Source organism: Rana temporaria, chromosome 5, assembly GCF_905171775.1.
Source record: "Rana temporaria chromosome 5, aRanTem1.1, whole genome shotgun sequence".
Lineage (NCBI taxonomy): Eukaryota > Metazoa > Chordata > Amphibia > Anura > Ranidae > Rana > Rana temporaria.
In genome coordinates this window covers 288,026,741-288,047,550 of record NC_053493.1, presented here as the reverse complement: position 1 = coordinate 288,047,550, position 20,810 = coordinate 288,026,741, and the positions used below count along the sequence as shown (strand labels likewise).

The window sequence follows — 20,810 nt, the reverse complement described above, 5'->3', positions numbered from 1 at the left end:
ATCCTCAGCAGAGTTCTTTGCCATGCTGAACTTCCAGTGACCAGTATGACAGAGTGAGAACGATAATGCCAAATTTAACACACCTGCTCCCCCATTCACACCTGAGATCTTGTAACACTAATAAGGTCACATGACACCGGGAAGAGAAAATGGCTACCTGGGCCCAATTTGGACATTTTCACTTAGGGGTGTACTCACTTTTGTTGCCATTGGTTTAGACATTCATGGCTGTGTGTTGAGTTATTTTGAGAAGACAGGGAATTTACACTGTTATACAAGATGTACACTTACTACTTTACATTGAAGCATAGTGTAATTTCGTCAATGTTGAGAAAATATTAACAAAAATGTGAGCGGTGTACTCACTTTTGAGAGATACTGTGTGCATAATTTATATTATATATATATATATATATATATATATATATATATATATATATATATATATATATATATATATATATTATATATATATACACACACACACACACATATACACACACACACACACACACTATTACCAAAAGTATTGTTGCCGCCTGCCTTTACACACATGAAATTTCATGGCATCCCAGGGGTCACTATTGAGTTGGCCCACCCTTTGCAGCTATAACAGCTTCAACTCTTCTGGAAAGGCTGTCCGTAAGGTTGAGGAGTGTGTCTATGGGAATATATGACCACTTCTTCCAGTGTGAGGTCAGGCACTGATGTGGACAAAAAGCCCTGGCTCGCAGTCTCAGCTCCAATTCATCAGTGGCTATATCAATCAGTTGCAGCCACTGTTTGGGTATTCTGACAGCTGCGGGAGCTGGCTGTCAGAATAAAATAGTCATCAGCAGTGTTAATTTTGTCAGCAAATTACGATTTTGTTCTAGTCTTTTGACTAAAATGGCATTTTAGTTTTAGTCCCATTTTATTCTTCTGCAATTGTTTTATTGTAGTCGTATTTAGTTGACTAAATCTCCAGTACATTTTAGTCAATTAAAACTCATTTTAGTCATTTAAAATCCACTAAGTGTAGTTAAATTGTAATGCATGATTTAAGCATTTCTCAGACCAGTGTTAATTTTGACGTCAAATTTTAATTTAGTTTTAGTTGTATTTTAGTCACCTCAATAGTTTTATTTTAATAGTAAAATAGTATTAATTTAGTAGACGAAAATGTTTTTGTCGACAAAATTTACACTGGTCAACAGAGTCTTATGCCTCGTACACACGGACGGTCCGACAGGCTTTTTTTCCCCTCGGAAAGTCCGGCCGTGTGTAGCCTCCATCTGACTTTTTTTTGTCCGAAGTCCGACGGACCCAAGATAGAGAACCTGTTCTATTTCTTTCCGTCGGACTTCCGACGGACTTTTGCACGGTCAAAAGTCTGACCGTGTGTATGAGGCATTACAGTGTATGGACAGCTTTAATAAAATTTGTGTTTAGCATTTAGCATTTCTGGCAGTTTGATACACACTGTGAGCCATCTTGGGTAAGAAAGCAATGCAGTCCATTGAGGAATACAGAAAGCACATAAATACAGCAGCGGCACATTCATTTCACACTCAGGATGAGGAAATCTGTCCAAACAGATTTCTTGCATGAAGAAGTGATATGATGAGTAAGAAAAAAATGCAGCTAGGGTTTCAGATAAGAATACTGTTACCAACAAGAGTAAGCTTGTGTCTGGTTTCCAAGATAATAGTGGAGGATTAAATGTACACAACTATAGCATGGTGTGACTATAGGCCGCTATAAAGTGTCATGGGCGGACCAAAAACTTGCCTTAAAATAAAAGGCAATCTACACAAATGTTCTTAAAAAAAAACACTTCATGCAATCTAAGTCCACTTAATTTTCCTGTAACGCTATTGTAAATCCTTACATGTACCCAGTGCAGTGCCCAGCTTCAGGTGATACACAGATGAAATAAATCCTCCTACGCAAGTTGTACCCAATTATCTGCAGGGTGTCTTCTCTACAGCTCTTCAACGTGCACAAGTTATACATCAGGGGGTGGGGAGCTTAAGTTATACTCTAACTCTCAGTAAGGGAGAGCTTTGACAGCACAGCACACAGACAGAGCCGAGGCTGTCAATCACTCGTTGCGTACTGGAGCTTCTTCCCCGTAATCTTCATCTCCTGGTGTCACAAAAACCTGTTAATCCTCATACACACGATCTGATTTTCCAACGGGAATTGTGTGATGACAGGCTGTTGTCGGAAAATCCGACCGCTTGTATGCTCCATCGGACAATTGTCAGATTTTCCACCAACAAATGTTGGGTAGCATGCTTTAAAATTTTCCGACAACAAATTTGTGTTGTCGGATTATCCCATCTGGTTTACAGAAGTCCTTTGGACAAAATTCCAAAGTAAAAACATGCATGCTCAGAAGCAATGCTAACCATAACACAACATTAGCAAAAGTTGCCCAAAGGGTGGCGCTTAAGAGCTGAAAAACAATGTTTTGTGTTTGTTGGCCGACAATTCGTTGCAGTTTGTATGCAAGACAAGTTCATGGCCAACACCCTTCGGACAAAAGTCCTACGCTTTGTCTGCGTAAAATCCGATCGTGTGTACCAGCGGAGTTCCACCCTAAAGTGGAAATTTTGCTCATCCGATTTCCCCCCCCCCCCCTCCAGCGCCACAATTGGCACTTTTCGGGGGGAGGGGTGACATGATACGTGACAGGTATTGTTTCCCACTTCCGGGAGTCGGGGGCCGCGGCCCGTGATGTCACTGCGGGGCTTCTTCCTCCTCCCCGGTTGCCGGACCAATAGGAGAGAGAAGCGAGGTCTGATCATCAGCGCAGACACCCCCCCCCCCCCCCCCATCAGGAGGGCAGCCGGTCGGTTTTCCTCTACTCAAGCCTGTCAGAGGTGGAGGAAAAGCCGATAAACGGCTCTATCTGTTTACACTGTGATCAGCTGTGAGTGGACAAAGCTGATCACATGATAAAGAGCCTACGTCATAGAAGCACACAGTGAATGCATAAGTAGGTCGCGCCTGCATATGAAAAACAGCATTCAAACCACACATGAGGCATCTTCGCGAAGAGCAATAATTCTAGCACTAGACTTTCTCTGTAACTCTTAACAGGAAACCTGTAAAAAGATTTAAAGCAGCGCCTATGGAGATTTTTTTAAGGACCAAAAGTTTGGTGCCATTCAATGAGTAATGCGCAATTTTAAAGCGCGACATGTTGGTTATCTATTTTCTCTGCGTAAAGTCATCTTTCACATTATACAAAAAAATTGGGCTAACCTTTAGGTTTTTTTTTAGTTTTTTCGTTCTGCCTAGTCCTCTCCTGATAGACGGAACATAACCCTACTGTCAATAATATTTGGAGCTGTGTCTGTCCATGAACGAAAGAGAAAAAAAAATTCACAAACAAATCACGTTTGAAAAATTGCTGCACAAATACCGTGTGACATAAAAAATTGCAACGATTGCCATTTTTTCCCCCAAGGGTCTCTGCTTAAAAAAAAAAAAAAAAAAAAACATACCGGTACATAATGTTTGGGGGTTCACAGTAATTTTCTAGGAAAGAAGTGTCAGAATAGGCCCGGGCTGGAATTTGGTTCAACTGCATTTTCTCATCTATCTGCTCTTCGCCCTTAGGGTTTTATCAATCTATGTGCATTCCATTCTATTTTCTTGACCAAAAACACAGAACATGTGACAGGAAAATTCCCCGATACCAAAACATGTCACAAAATACGTCACCCATGCAAATTACCACCATTGTACAAAACCAAATGCATAAAAACATCAAATACCTTCATGACGTTCTTATATGAATGACGAAATTCGGGGATTTTTTTCTCACTAGCATCTTCATCTTCCTCATCCAGAGCATCATATCCTTCATCGGTGCTGCCATCAGTCTCATCGATATTCGTCATGTTGTCTATTAGGCGCTCCAGGGGAGGACTAAGCTCCCTCTCCTCATTGTCCTTCAAGCCATAATCTAGTGCTTTGTAGATTATAATTCCTAGCGATACAATGACCTGGAAGAGACAAAAATGCACACATGACAAAGTGATCCTTCCAAAAATGAATACGTCTGAGAAAACATGTTTACATACTCAGTGATTTTGCCAAGAATTATTTAGTCCTACATTAGAAAATATCTACTGGAAAATGTACAATCACATATTACATTTCACATAGTATTTTAAATTATCCTCAGCCTACTCTTATTATTTGAATGATATTGAACTTTGTGACGATCCCCACATATTTACTTCCTTGGATCCTGTGGCACGTATTCACTTTGCCCGCTTTAGGCCAAGATTACCCACTTAGCACCAGCCCATATTCTACTGTGGACAAGCGCCCACTGTTGACAAAGCCTACTTCCGGGTTTAGGGAGCGGGCATGCACGCCGCCCGGCTCTTGCTGTGATCGTACATAGTGGCAGCCTGTCAGCAAGTCCCGACCGATGATTCACAGCCGGGGTCTAAATTCACAGCCGAGAGCTCTGTGTTGATATTCAACACAGAGCTCTGTACACAGGGAACGATCTCCGTTTCTCATCCCTGCAAAGATGCACACTTTACACATAGTTAGGCACATATTTAACTCCTTGATCGCCCTAGATGTTAACCCCTTCCCAGCCAGTGTCATTAGTACAGTGCATATTATTAGTACTGAACATTGTATTAGGGTCACTGGTGACGTCAGTGGCAGTTCGTTCCCCCCCCCCCCCCAGCATCAGTTAGTGTCAGATTTCTCGTCACACTATCGCAGTCCCATTATAAATCACTAATCGCCAACATTAGTAGCATAATTTAAAAAAATAAAATATTTACCATAGTTTCAGGATGGATAAAAATCACTAAGCTCCATTTCATGCTGAATAAACTAAATTATTAATGTATCTTAACCACTTAAGACCCGGACCAATATGCAGGTTAAGGACCTGGCCCCTTTTTGCGATTCAGCACTGCGTCGCTTTAACTAACAATTGCGCGGTCGTGCGACGTGGCTCCCAAACAAAATTGGCGTATTTTTTTCCCATAAATAGAGCTTTCTTTTGGTGGTATTTTATCACCTCTGCGGTTTTTAGTTTTTGCACTATAAACAAAAATAGAGCGACAATTTTGAAAAAAATGAATATTTTTTACTTTTTGCTATAATAAATATCTCCCAAAAATATATAAAAAAAATGTTTTCCTTAGTTTAGGCCGATTACGTATTCTTCTACATATTTTTCGTAAAAAAAAAAAAAAAAAAACGCAATAAGCGTTTATTGATTGGTTTGCGCAAAATTATAGCGTTTACAAAATAGGGGGTATTTTTATTAATATTTTTTTATTTTTACTAGTAATGGCGGCGATCAGCGATTTTTTTACGGTACTGCGACATTATGGCAGACACTTCGGACATTTTTGACACATTTTTAGTTTACACAGCTCCCGGTCCCCGCTCTGTAACGCGCGATCGCGTGTGCCCGGTGACGATCGCGCACGGGAGTCGGCCCCTAGTGGCCTGCGCGAGAGCCAACGTATAGCTACGGGCTCTCGCGCAGGGGAGCCGACCTGCCGCCGCAAAATGACGGCGGCTGGTCGGCAAGTAGTTAAAGGCTATTATCCATTTAATCGAAACAATAATCGGCCAACTAATCAATTATGAAAATAATCGTTAGTTGCAGCCCTAATGTGAATATATTCACTCTTTCCATCTCACCCCCAAGATGGACTACACATCTACCTGCAGACACATTCAGCTACATGGGAATTGCAGTACACAGCGCAGAGCATGTGACCAGAAATAACGCAACTGCTCACTATACGCGAGATGTGAAGTGCATTGATGGAGAATAGGGAGCAAGCATATTACAGAAAAGAAGCCTGAAAGCTACGGTAAGACTTTAAAAAAAAAACAACAACAACACACACACATCAGAGCCATGGTATATTCATATTTAAGATGGCGAATGTTAATTTTTTTTTTTTTTTTTTTTTTTGGAGGATAAGATTAGTGTCACTTTAAATTGAACGTTTTCAACCAGATGAAGTGATTACCCAATTTCTATTGTGCACCTGCAGAGACCACTTGGTGATGATCATCCGAGTTAATAGCAATTGACAGGTTTAAAAACCTTGCCAGATTGCTTCGCTACTCAATAAGCTTGAGCAGTTAGTACAACTCCTCCTCCCCTCTACATAAATTAAAATAGTTTAAATAATTAGGAGCAGCATGCCATGCCAATCTGTAATTTCTAAAGGCAGCAATAGATTTTCTTGTATTTAGAGACACATTGATTTTACTAAAACTGGGAGAGTGTAAAATCTGGTGCAGCTGCGCATGGTAGCCAATCAGCTTCTTACTTAAGCTTGTTCAATTAAAGTAGTAGTAAACTTTAGGCATGAAATATGAACAAAGCATATCCCATTGAAGTGTGTCCTTGCCACTAAGTGTCATTTCTGTCTGCTGCTTCCTTCCTCTTCTATCAGCATGAGTCACTTCTGACAAGTTTTCCTGACACCAAGAGAAAAAGGGTGACGGGAGGGAGCTCCAGCACACAGCGTGTGATTCACAGCCTCAGCTGTGTTCCTGTATGAAAAAGTAAATCCACCCCACAAGCTTTCAAAAAGTTTATATTGAGTTTTTCAATAGGGAAATACCTACAGGGACAAGTTGACAAAATCATATTGTATGTAGGGAAATGGTACAGAGCAGATAAGTATAGAAGATTAGCCAACATGGGGCATTTGGAGCATTGTACCCATTTGTGTACATGGTACTTAAAAAACAGTCAATACAAGCCGAATAGAACAGTCTAAATTGCATGAAAAAGGACAATTTAGTAGTGATATTACAGTCATCGCTGATATCAAGCCAACTATTGTACCACCTAAAACTAATGTGAGGTAATTACTCATCATATTAAAGAAGTAAATGATGGCCGTCACCTCATTGCAGGATCTGATGTCCCAAGAGACAAAATGTTATCCAGTATAATTATATCTATATAATTAATAAAAGCCTTGTTCTGTTTTAAGCACCAGATCACCAAAAAGGAGTCTAAGAATGGAATCCGTGCAACTAAATTAATAAAGAGCATAGAGAACATAAACTGTAAGAAAAGATGAACCGAACAGCATGTTTTCTCCATTGAGAACTGTGATTAGGATGGGATATAATCATCAAGTCACTACAAGAAAAGCCACCCTTGGCGGCTGTAGGAAAGAATAGGTTTAAGTCCATATACAGATGTTTATTTTTTACTGCATGATATGTGCAAATGGTAAAACCGGCATCCACAGAAACTGTTGTCCTAGCTGATTCATAAGGCTGCTTTAAAATGGACGTGGATGCGTTTCTAAAGCATCAAAATACAAATAAAGCCCTGGGAATGCAGCCCTCAGCCATGCTAATGCAGCCCACATGTGGTTTCCTTATGAAGGTGGTTTGAGAAGGGACCTTGGCATCAAGTCTGCCCTGGGTGCAAGAATTGAGATGGAGGTATGTCACCCAACATCCTCCCATTGGCAGCCGTTTTGCCTTTACAACCACTTAAAAATAAAGCATAAAAAGGTCAAACTATTTTATTTAAGGTTGCTCCAGGTGTTTCCAGAAAATGGAAGGAGGATTCACCAGCCTAGTGCATTATCCCACAAAGTTATCAAAAATAAAAAATATATATTAAAAACTACTCACAAAAATGAGATGCAAATATGCTAAAAGTAGAACCCTATATGGTGCGCCCAGGCTCTGTAGACTGTATATTCCAGGACTTACAAGACACAGAATTGACCGCTTCCAACATACTTGCATCTCATGTTTGAGTAGATTTTAATACCGTATATACACTTGAGTATAAGCCGACCCGAATATAAGCCGAGGCACCTAATTTTACCACACAAAAACTGGGAAAACTTATTGACTCGAGTATAAGCCTAGGGTGTCCATCTGCATGCCTCACTGTGTCCATGTCCATGCCTCACTGTGCCCATGCCTAGACTGACGTTTAACATGGGAGACTATGGAAGGTGTGCCGACTTTGAAAATTCGGTGCTCCCCAGCCGTAGGTCCCCCAAACAGCAAACTTTGCACACTTTTAGAGGAGAACTGGGGGCTATATGTGTGCCGGCACTGGGTCCCTCAGCGTGGATGCAGGCTGGCTCTTGGGATAAGTTATGCAAGTATCAAAATACCTTCATGGCTTGGAGAATTGGACAATCCTAGGCAGACCACATTTGCATGCAAATCAACAAACCATCCTGAACAGACATCCATAGGTAACCCTTGTGAAGGGTGGCTGACCTCTTTTACAAAGTGACAGATACCATTTGCATGCAGACTGTCCGCATGTGATGATGAACTTCCAATGATAAAATAACTCAAATCCAACAATTTAAAGAACAGACATGGGGCAGTAAAAGCCTGGGTGAAAAGAACTATAGCAGGGGTCCCCAAATCCCGGGCTGTAGAACGGCACCCGTCCGAGGCCTGTTGATAGCTGGGTCGCACAGCAAGAAGTGAGCGGTGACCGCAGTCCAAACAGGACTATCATGAACCAAGGTTGCAGCTCAACTCCTGCTGTGCAGCTGTGCCATTTAGCCTGTGTGTCCTCTCCCGGGTCTCCTGCCCCACCGATAGTGTCATTCTATCAGCAAGGCAGGAAGGGCTGGAGATCTGGACAGAGAACGGGTGTCTTTACATATTAAGAAGCAGGTAAATCACCTCGAGAAAAGGAGGTTATGCTTCTGAATCCTGCACATGATCAGGGGCAAGAAAGGAGACATAACATTTCTGGAAACCCAAGCGGTTTCTAAATAATTCAGATTAAGTGGCAGAAAAATCTGTTGTCAGGCAGTCAGAACCTGCAACCATCTTACTGTCTGATCGATCAGACAATCCTGCCTTGCTTCTGCTAAACCTTGAACTCCTTTTTCCTCCCAATTACTTCCTATTTAAGCAATGCCTTTGCACGTCCTGTTTGCCCGATTATTGTGCTCTCTAGCCTATACATCACTCCTGCTGTCGTCCGTATCTCTTCTACAACTTGTTACTGACCTTGGGATTGTTCCACTACACTTCTGCTTAATCCCAATCTGTGACCACTTGTTAACAACCTTTGACTTGTTGACCGACTACGCTTCTGCTTGATCCCCACCTGCTATACCAGCTGCTGGACCCTGGCTTGCTCATATCCTGGTGAGGCTGAGGTTCACAACCTGGTACTAACATGCAGCAAAACCCATCTCCAATATCAGGAGCTCTGGTGAACATCAGTTAGTGCTTAGACTCCACGCCTCGTGTGAGCCCATGTCATCCACCAGGGTGACCTGCTGTTAAACTCATCCAGCTGGGCAGAAGAATCCTCTCTACTGCTTTAGCTACTGGCCTTCGAGGCTGACCATTGACTGTGACAGGCTGGCTGCATATGCCAGAGAGGGAGCTAAAGTATAGGAATAGTGTCATAATAGGACATACCACGGGACAAGGGAAACGTTATCATGCCGAGCGGTTACACATGCAGCTTACACATGCACTTGCAAATGCGTGCAACTAAACCTCTGTTTTTAAACGCACACAGTTAGGTGAATTTGGTTGGTCGCCGATTGGTCGGTAAGTTTGAGCCTGGATATTCTATGTTTTTGTATGTATATCCGCCCTTTCCAGCGCTCCTTATTGTGAAGACCAGTCATAGGTAGGGGCAGTGACTTTTGTTTGTTGTATTTATGTCATTGTGGTCAGCAGCTGAGTGTGCTCCTGCCCCTTTAATGAGGGCTGGGCTACCTCTAGTCACCTGCCCCTTATCTATCCATCAGCAGTCATGTGCTCCTACTGAGGAGACTTAAAATGCAATGTTATAATTAGGACTGCAGTATACAGAGCACCTTTCCAGCGGTGTTTGGCTGGTATGGTCTATGATCCTGATACTTTATTCAAAAAAATGGAAATAATCGCTCAACGCTGAAGTGTTATATGATCTAATGGTCGAAACCGTGAATATGTAAAAGCAGCTGCCAATAGACACACAGCGTTGCAGACCGATTTATTTTTGTGAATGACATCGCTGGTCTCCAGAGAATCTTCCTGCCAGAGATGGGAGCCATCTCTGAGGTAGTTAACTGTCCAACCATGCTGTTTAGCAACTGAGGGACAGATTTGAACAGAACCTAGTGCTATATGCGCGTGGCCCCCTGAGGTAATAAAATGTATTTTAATACTGCAAGACATTTTATATTGGCAGGCGATCTTTCTACCCAAAAATATAAATATGAACTGTTCTTTCGAGAGACTTGATTTTTTGCCTCAATACCCTACCTTTCAGTTAGACGACGATAATGGATTGAATGCATCAGCTATAGTGAAATGTAAAAAATGTACGAAAGTTCCTAGTCTAAAAATGTGATGGCTCAAAGTCAGATGATCTGCCTCGTGAAAAAGGCGTTGTCCGTTTGCAACACTTGTTACTGTAAAAAAAATTATATAACTTTTCATTTACACAATTGAATCGTTCAGAGCTGCCCTCAGGAAGAACATGAAGACATTCGCACAGTGAATCCCGTGGTTAAAGAGCGTGTATGTACTGGTCATATGTATGACAGATTGGAGCACTACCGTTTTGTCTGGGTAGTTCTTTCTTATTGCATTTTTTTTATTTAAAGCATGAAAAGATAAGGAAGCAACTTAGAATAAGTCTGTGACTTGCCTTAGGGTGCATGAGTAAAGATTGCAACAGAGAATATATGTATGTGGGGAATGACTGCACTCCTCTTACCAAATTCTTAAAATTATGTATATTCTGACCAAAATAGAATTAAAGTTGGAGAACAACATACAAGCAGAGCTTTTTAGAGAGTCATACCAAGTTTTTTTCAGAAATGTTATAATCAAGTGGAAAAATAATCAGCATGCTCACCACCCACAATAATATAATATCTCTGGGCTGTATGGACACTGACTTAAGTCTCCTCTGGCAGCGCCAAGCTCACTGGTGGGTTGCATTAAAAACAGAACAGGACCAATAGTGCTCTCTGTACAACACTCTTATTTTAAAACTTACATTTAAAAAGCACCAATGGGCTACGAATCAAGCATATCATAAACATTGGCACATTAAACATTTTCCTCCATTCCACGCAGCTCCAATTTTCCCAGATATCACATCAACAACATAAACACGGCTCATGCTCCTATATGCATTATGCTCAATAAAAACGGAGCTTCATCAGTAGGGCATTTCATAAAACTATCATAAAAAACAATGGCATTTGGATTCAATAAGATATATAGATAACATGCAAGCTAAACAAATGTGATCCTATTTAAAACCAAAGTTTTTTTTCTAATTGTTAAAAATACATGCTTGCACCTATGGACAACCAAGATCACTGGTGGCAAGTCTTGATGTCATGACAGGAAATTGTGTGACATTACCAGATTGCAGGCTCAAAATTTGCCACCTTGGTAATAATAGCATATGGGCCAACAGGGAACAAGGAAAAGCATTAAACAATTCCAGCACCAATAGGCATCAGAGCAGCATGCCTGTAGGGCAGTACAATATGTCAGCCAACCATGTAAGAAAGGGAGCATGTTGCCATGCAGAAGACAAGCACGCACGGGCAGCAGTCAAAATTCTGCTTTAAAGCGCTCGCCTTCTAAGGTCTAGTACTGCTTGCCTTGTTTTAAGCCGGTCATACACATACATAACTGAAATTTTCCCACTTGTCATGGGATTGCCAGGGCCCGGCTCGAACCCTGAACCAAATCATTCTCTTACAAAGCAGTGTTTTGCTGAAGGGGGACCGAGCTGCTTAACTAAAGCCTAGTACACACCACTGGTTGGAGCCACTGTACTGACAATTCGATGTTAGCACAGCAATCCCTCCAGCTGTTCTATTGTGCTCTGACAGGGGGACACTCCCGCTGAAAGCGATGATCAGGAGCCAGTCGGCTGCTGGTTTTCCAGCATTCTCATCCAAGTCGGACAAATGGCCGGCTTCTGTCGGACTGGCTGCCATTTACAGGGGCCGAATAATCGGGCAGTTTTATTGAGCCGAGCGATGTTACCAGACATTCGGCCCATGTGTACTAGGCTTTAGGTGTAGTGTGCACAAACAAGCCCTCAAAGAACCAAAAGAATGAATTTACCACCAGGGATACACAATTAACATGAAGACACAAAGGCAATAATACATTAACTACAGAAAAAAAATATGCAGAGTGGTTTGTCTGGCTACATTCAGTGGTAATATGACTCATGAAACACTGTCACTAATCGCCTGAAGGCTTTAAATCGATTTTGACATATGCTTAAACTTAAATGAACAGATGGGATTAGCTCAAAAATTTTTGTAAATCACGTTGGAAGCTGAATCCCTTCTGCCTTAACCAAATCACCCTAACTGCAAAAAAAAATAAAAAATATGTATACAAAGGCATGATAAAAAGGTACCAGTATAGCATCACTGCTTTGTTACAAAGCATAACTCTCTAAATCCAATTAAAACTGCCAATATAGATTACGTCTGGTACATTTTTGTATTGCATATTTATATTGGTCCAACTTGCAGAACTCACAATAAACCACTGGGGAAGTCGACTACTCGGGATGAACCGCTGAAGAGTGATAGCCACAATCGTTCAGGTTGTACTAAGGTTGTATGGGAGAGGCTTCCCCACTGCACACCAACCACAGGGGTTGCTCACTTATAGAACGCTCTGTATTTTTTCCCAATAAATACAAGGTGGCCAATGGCAGAGGGCATGGGAAGAGATTGGCATAGTGGACATGGCTCAAGAGCACAAATAACACAGGGCACCACACAAAACAAAAACAAGAAACAAATTCATGGATGCAAATGATTGAAGCTTGGAAAAAAATAAAATAAAAAACACAAAAATAGGTTCACATGAAAACAAAATTTCAGAAACACATCAAAACTGCCTGGAAGTGTGTGAATGGGGTACATTTTATGGCAATGAATTATTCCACCCATAATCTCTGAGTACCAATACTACTCAAAGAGGTTACTGAATCCTGGAAACTAAGAAGCTGCAGACTAATGAATGTTGGGTGTCCACAATCCGGAAGAGCAGAAGTCATCCAATTACAGAAAACCAAACTGACAAACGCACACTGCTGATTTTTATTATGAACCTTTGCCATGTACTGGTATAGCAGGTTCATATATATGTAGAGTCAGCTATGTTGCATTTACAGGGTGGATTGCCCTCCAGCACTAAACTGTCATCCCAAAACGACATGATAAATAGTCAATTCAGGACAGACAGCATTGCTCTTGGGTTGCCTTCTAGCACTAAATAAACAGAATTTTACATCAGAAAGAGCTCCATAAAGAAAACACATGAATTACCATACAAACTATATGCTTCGCTATAGAACGCTTCACAAGAATGTGAACAGTTGTGTTTGAATAACAGCGACTTTTCATTGTAAAAGTAATCTCTTCTCAGACTAAAGAAATGTTTCCACTGATCCGCAACAAAGATCAAACAGGAAAAACGATTAGAAAATACTTAGCATCAGCAGGGTTTTATCGTCATAAGACTTTCTCTGCAAAATTATACATATAATTAAGAAAAATTACCAGTACATACATTTAGATTTTACCATGGTGTCAAAGTAAGCGACACACAAGAAACTGCTGTAACAATTTTTGACTTCTCAAAGTAGACACCTTTTGTAGAGTGAACGACCGAACATAATTGTTTTCGACAAAGAAAATCAACTAGTGTTCAGAAAGTTTCTCTGGTCTTAAAACTGTTGTAGAAGTTCCCACAAACATGTTGCACTTCTAAAGTTACTTCCCCTTCACCATGTTGCCCTGTTTATCCAAAACCAGCTCAACAGGGTTCAAGCCTGAAAATTAGGCTGGACATTGGATATTTGTTTTGGGTCATTAGATAGCTGTAGGATGAACACCTGCCCAACTAGATGTAAACCAGATGGTATAGCTTTACAATTTTGTGGTAGGCCTTTGTTTGGGGTGCCACTGTGCAAGTCATTAAGTCTCGATCCAGTATATTAAAAATAAAAAATGCTTAAGAAAAGCCTTGGGCCATCAGGTTTCCTCAAAGACCAAAGAAAATTCCCATCTCAACTGAACGGCCAACCTGCAACCAACTGAATTGTTCTGTCAAACAGTATGCGTTAAAAAATAGGGGTTTAGTTTGCACGCATTTGCAAATACAAACATGAGCTGCAGAGCCACTTCATGGCACCCCAGTATTATCTGCAGTCCCAACTCTAAATTTTGAAGCACATGCATTGTAATAGATAGGCAGAGGGCAGATGAGCCTGGAAGGAGACCACCAGTCTTCAAAAGGCGCAGGGGCGTATTGAACACCCAGCATATATCACAATGGCAGCAAGGTGTCTAGTGCATCTGTCTTTTTTATGTAGGGCCCCTTTCACAATAGCAGACCGATCGGATCCACCTGTCAAGTATTTCAGGCGGAACCAGACTCTCCAGACTCCTTGAAGGAGCGGCTGGTGTAAACGGAAATGTGTCTGTTTACACCCGCTGACATCTGTTCCTGGCCACTAAAAACACACGTATGTGGATCCATTCCCCATTCGTCTGCTGGATCAGATGGCAGCCTGGTGTAAACAGACAGGAGGTCAGCTTACATCCGACCGCCCATAGAGGAGAGCAGCGTTTGACATATTCCCTGCTGAGAAGGTGGACAGAGCCCGCCGCCATGTGGAAGTGACCTAACACCAAAGAAACCATCCTTTCAGCTACTCAACAGTGTACTAAAACTTTGAGTTATGAACCAAAGATTGAAAATCTTTGCTTCATTTGGTAGTCTTCAGTAGCCCACTCTTGCTGGTTCCTGCAATAATCAAGTCTCCTCTTCCAATTTTGCAATTTGGGCAACGTCTTTCCAACAGTCATTTTCCCAATCAAACCTGTAGCCAAGACCCCTTCGACACTGGAGCGATTTGCAGGTGCTATTGCGCTAAAAATAGAGCCTGCAAACCGACCCTAAACAGCTGCTGCTGTGTCTTTAGTGTGAAACCCCCCGAGGGCTTTCACACTAAAGGGGTGGCATCTTTGAAGTGGTGAAGGAGCGGTGTGTGTACTGCTCCCGCCCACTAAAATCAATGGGACACAGCGGCTATACCGCCGGCAATGCGCCTCTGCAGAGGCGCTTTGCGGTGGTATTTAACCCTTTCTCGGCCGCTAGCGGGGGTTAAAACCGCCCCGCTAGTGGCCGACTAGCGCCTCGAAATTGGCAGTAAAGCACCGATAAAAATAGCGGCGCTTTACCGCCGACGCCGCCCCAGGGTGAAAGGGGCCTTAAAGTATTTTTCCCCACAACTGAAAAAAGGGACTTGTCTACTTTTCCCACTATTATGCTATGCTTGAAGCTGTTAGGAGGTAATTTATTGTTAAATTATACATTTTGTGTTTTCTTCCAGGTTCATTTTAGGTGCCGAAGTGTTTGGGTGAATGGATTAATTGCTGGGTAATTATTTGTGTTAAGAGAAACCAAACCTTGGAAGTAGTGCCAAGAAAAAGGCAACCAGAGGGCAAAGAACTAGTTACCTGTATTGTCTGTGGTTTCTGTACAGCTTCTCCTTTCCCTAATACACTCCAGGAAGTGCACTGATAATTTGGTATTTCTGAGTGTGCCCTATAACATAGCACACTGTTGGCATTCTGTCCCACTTTAGGAGTCCGTTTAAAAGTTAGTTCACCTTTGCAGAATAAATGAAAAGGTGAAGTAAAACCCTGTAACTTCCCTCCATGCTCCTAGTCCTCGATGCACTTCTCTTCATGGGTGATACATTTTCACCATACACATAGCCTAATGCATCAGTCGTAGGGTTTGAAAACCAGGCTGTTCCTCTTCTTTCCCTAGGAATGCCGGAGAACCGCTCTAATCTGTCTTGGCACAAAATTGCCCAAGCACACGTTCCTGAAAATGGCTATTCGGTAATAATGGCTGCTGTAATGCTCACAGGCTGGGAACCATAGAGAATCCAAGTGAAGAAATGTCACCAGCAAAAATTCCTCAAATAGGGTCCATAGCTTTATTTTCATGGTCACATGGTACACAAAAGGGAACATTTCAGAGCCACGCAGGGCCCCTTTTGTCAGGTAAGTGTGTTCACTTGACTGATGAAGGGGCCCTGCTTGGCTACGAAATTTTGCCTTCTGTGTGCTGGTGACATTTCTTCACCTGATCAGTCTTGGTGTCCCTAGGCAAGAGAAGGAAGAACACTGCCATTTTCAAACCCCCAGGACTGCTGCAAAGGGCTTTGTGGATGGTGAAACTATCACCCACTGAGGTTAGTGCAGCAAAGACCAGGGGGATGGGGCGAGTACAAGGTATCGATTCACATTTTTTCTGAAAAGGAGAACTTGGACTTCACGATTAAAAACTTTTTAAGGCCAGTTTTAGTGACAGGTTAGTGGCAAGGGATATTGTTGCATTCTTTTTTATCTTGACGTTGACAGCTCCGTCCCTGTACACACGATCAGGCTTCTGCCCAGCCAAACTCACATCGGAATTCCATCGGAGTAAAACAGAACATGTTCTCCATCTAAACCAATGGTATTACTCCGATAGGGCATACACACGGTCAGACTTTTTCCATCGGAAATTCCTATCGTGTGTACGGGGCTTAATAGGATTACTTTGCAGGCACTAAAAAGAAACATAAAAAAGAAGAAAAAAACAGTGCAGCGCTAGTGAATGATATTGTGCTCATATAAATTAATAATAAACAAAAAAAGTCATTCTGGAATAAACTGAAAATTTAGCCAGAATAGGAAAAAACATAAAAATGCAGATGGATATATGAAGAAAAAGTCTTAAAAAGCCACGAAACAAAGTTCATATGACTCTATCCAGTAATTTTCCTTGTGAAAGAGAAGTGGATTGTGCAGACAATGTGAAAGACTCTTGATTGATGTGAGGTAAGCTGTCACCAATACACCCGTGAGGAAGGATAAGATTGCCTGCTTACCAGATGAAAAGACTGTTTTGCATCAGTCTAATAGGGCCTGTGGGAAGTCTGGTCTCCCAATACCTTAGCCGTCAAGATAACCACGGTATAGCTCAGCATACAATCCGAAGAGTCATAAACCAAAAAAAAAGAGAAGAAGGACCTCTCATAGCGTATAACGTTTAAAAATAGAAGAGGGTTTAATAAAAATTGCACTTACAATTAGGCAATATAAATACAGCATGGATAGCAAAACGTCTCCGATCTCTTGTTCCGATGCTTCTCGCTACTCGGTCAGGAAAACACAGCCGGCGTTCAGGACGGAACGCGATGACGTCACGGCACCCTACGATCGTTTCGTCGCTAATGGACTTCAACGGGGGAGTAAGCCGGATGTTGACGTCAGCGCGCTAGGTGTTTAAATACCCACGGGTTCCATGTTGGAAAACTCGGGGAGAGTCCTCATAGTGACTGAGGGCAAAATATTTGAGTAGCGAGAAATGGAAAAGTGTTCTAATCATGTTGTACATAACGTATTATATTAGTACAGAACGCGGGGGTGTTTAATAACTGGTAGCGGAGCATCGAATAATGAAAATAAGATCGGAGGTTAACAATATATGCAAAAAGATTGTATCATAAATTTGCATAATCATAAAAATCAATCTATATTTAATTAGAAAAGATCTATATCATAAAAATCATCTATATTTAATTAGAGAAGATCTATAAATTAATTTAAATTTTGATAATGATTATGATAATTAAAATTGGAATAAAAAAATTAATAAAAAAAAAAAAAAAAAAAAAAAAATTTTTTATTATGAATTATTTAAAAAGCAGTTTATATCCCAATCTACGTTAAGTCCGAACGGAATAAAAGATTTCATAGAAAAAATCCAGCGAGTTTCGAGCCTAGATATGGCCCGAACCATATTAGTACCACGCCAATGAGGACGAATGTTATCTATGGCAAAAAAACTTGTCCCCTTTAATTGTCTCCCATGGAATTTATCGTAATGTTTCGAGAGGTTATGTTTAGGGAACCCGCTTTTGATCCTGCCCACATGCTCACTAAGACGTATATGCAGTTCTCTCTTAGTACGGCCGATATATTGCTTTGAGCATGGACATTGAATCATGTAAACAACGTATTTTGTTGAGCAAGTCATAAATGAATCTATGTCATAAATTGTACCAGTAGCTGTTGATTGAAAATTAGTACATTTCCGTTCCCTAAAGGAATTTACCTTGCAGATATTACATCTGCGACATGGGAAAAAACCTTTAAGGGACTGGAAAAATGACATAGTTCTTGGTGGATCTATAGCATTTGGTGCAATTTTTAGCCTTAAAGCAGGTGCCCCCTTAAAAATCACGATTGGATTATCAGGGATAAGTGATCCAATAATCTTATCACTTTTAAGAATGTCCCAATGCTTTTTTAAGATTTTTTTAATTGAAAAATGCTGATTTGAATATTTGGTAGTTAGGGACCAGCTAAATTTTTCTGAAGGAATAGGGTTCTTACTACTGTTTTTTACCAATAAGGATTCTCTATCCATCTGTTCCACCTTTCTCATGGTTTCGTTAATCAAAACTTCTTGATATCCTTTAGTCAAAAATCTTTGTTTCAGAACGTGTGCTTGTTCATGGTAGTCCTTAATATCAGTGCAGTTCCTCCTTATGCGTTGAAATTGACCTTTAGGTACTGCGGCTAACCATGAGCTATGATGACAGCTTGTGACAGGAATAAAAGCGTTCCTATCTGTCTCTTTGAAGAACGTGTTGGTAATCAGTTTATCTTCTTTTACATAAATGTTTAGATCCAAAAAATGGATGTGGGAGGTGCTAATATCATATTGAAGAGAAAATAAGGCCTACATAAGGGGATTCTTAACAAAAAAGAACATGCCCATCTCATACCCATCACACCGCGAGTACCGGTGATATACTATTTACCTAAACTTCATAAAAGTTTAGTTAAACCCCCTGGCCGTCCAATTATAAGCGGAATAGATTCCGTCACGGCCAGGATAGGTAAATATGTAGATAGTTTTTTACAACCCTTAGTGAAATCGACTCCTGCTTTCCTTAGAGACACCACTGAAGTCTTGAATCTATTAAAAGAGGTCCAATGGAAGGATGGCTATATCCTTGCCACTGCTGATGTGGCTTCTTTATACACGGTTATCTCACATCAACATGGTCTGCAGGCAGTGGACTTTTACCTCCAGCAAGAATCTGATATACCACCCTTACAGAAGGAGTTTATTTTGGAGTTGTTAAGATTTGCAACTACACATAACTATTTTTGGTTCGGTGGTACCTTTTTTCTTCAGATCTGTGGCGTGGCGATGGGGGCTAAATTCGCCCCCAGCCTAGCCAATTTATTTATGGCTCATTGGGAACGAGAAGCTATTGATGATCAACCACCCTCACAATTACGACTTTGGAAACGCTATATAGATGACGTGTTAGTCATATGGGAGGGAGACACAACATCACTTGAGGAATTCTTTTTTAAATTAAATTCCAATACGAGGGGTATTTCTCTTCAATATGATATTAGCACCTCCCACATCCATTTTTTGGATCTAAACATTTATGTAAAAGAAGATAAACTGATTACCAACACGTTCTTCAAAGAGACAGATAGGAACGCTTTTATTCCTGTCACAAGCTGTCATCATAGCTCATGGTTAGCCGCAGTACCTAAAGGTCAATTTCAACGCATAAGGAGGAACTGCACTGATATTAAGGACTACCATGAACAAGCACACGTTCTGAAACAAAGATTTTTGACTAAAGGATATCAAGAAGTTTTGATTAACGAAACCATGAGAAAGGTGGAACAGATGGATAGAGAATCCTTATTGGTAAAAAACAGTAGTAAGAACCCTATTCCTTCAGAAAAATTTAGCTGGTCCCTAACTACCAAATATTCAAATCAGCATTTTTCAATTAAAAAAATCTTAAAAAAGCATTGGGACATTCTTAAAAGTGATAAGATTATTGGATCACTTATCCCTGATAATCCAATCGTGATTTTTAAGGGGGCACCTGCTTTAAGGCTAAAAATTGCACCAAATGCTATAGATCCACCAAGAACTATGTCATTTTTCCAGTCCCTTAAAGGTTTTTTCCCATGTCGCAGATGTAATATCTGCAAGGTAAATTCCTTTAGGGAACGGAAATGTACTAATTTTCAATCAACAGCTACTGGTACAATTTATGACATAGATTCATTTATGACTTGCTCAACAAAATACGTTGTTTACATGATTCAATGTCCATGCTCAAAGCAATATATCGGCCGTACTAAGAGAGAACTGCATATACGTCTTAGTGAGCATGTGGGCAGGATCAAAAGCGGGTTCCCTAAACATAACCTCTCGAAACATTACGATAAATTCCATGGGAGACAATTAAAGGGGACAAGTTTTTTTGCCATAGATAACATTCGTCCTCATTGGCGTGGTACTAATATGGTTCGGGCCATATCTAGGCTCGAAACTCGCTGGATTTTTTCTATGAAATCTTTTATTCCGTTCGGACTTAACGTAGATTGGGATATAAACTGCTTTTTAAATAATTCATAATAAAAATTTTTTTTTTTTTTTTTTTTTTTTTTTTTTTATTAATTTTTTTATTCCAATTTTAATTATCATAATCATTATCAAAATTTAAATTAATTTATAGATCTTCTCTAATTAAATATAGATGATTTTTATGATATAGATCTTTTCTAATTAAATATAGATTGATTTTTATGATTATGCAAATTTATGATACAATCTTTTTGCATATATTGTTAACCTCCGATCTTATTTTCATTATTCGATGCTCCGCTACCAGTTATTAAACACCCCCG

General features: G+C 40.6%; 1 protein-coding gene across 4 annotated transcripts in view; it reads right to left on the bottom strand.

Moving 5' to 3' along the window:
* The window catches only part of SPIRE1 (spire type actin nucleation factor 1), a 259,646-nt gene that overhangs the window by 138,484 nt on the left and 100,352 nt on the right, over positions 1-20,810 (bottom strand). For all 4 annotated transcript variants that reach the window (XM_040353932.1, XM_040353933.1, XM_040353935.1 and 1 more), the window contains exon 3: positions 3,768-3,998. In XM_040353932.1, the coding sequence (XP_040209866.1) occupies positions 3,768-3,998 (231 nt within the window). The remainder of the gene's footprint in view (positions 1-3,767; positions 3,999-20,810) is intronic.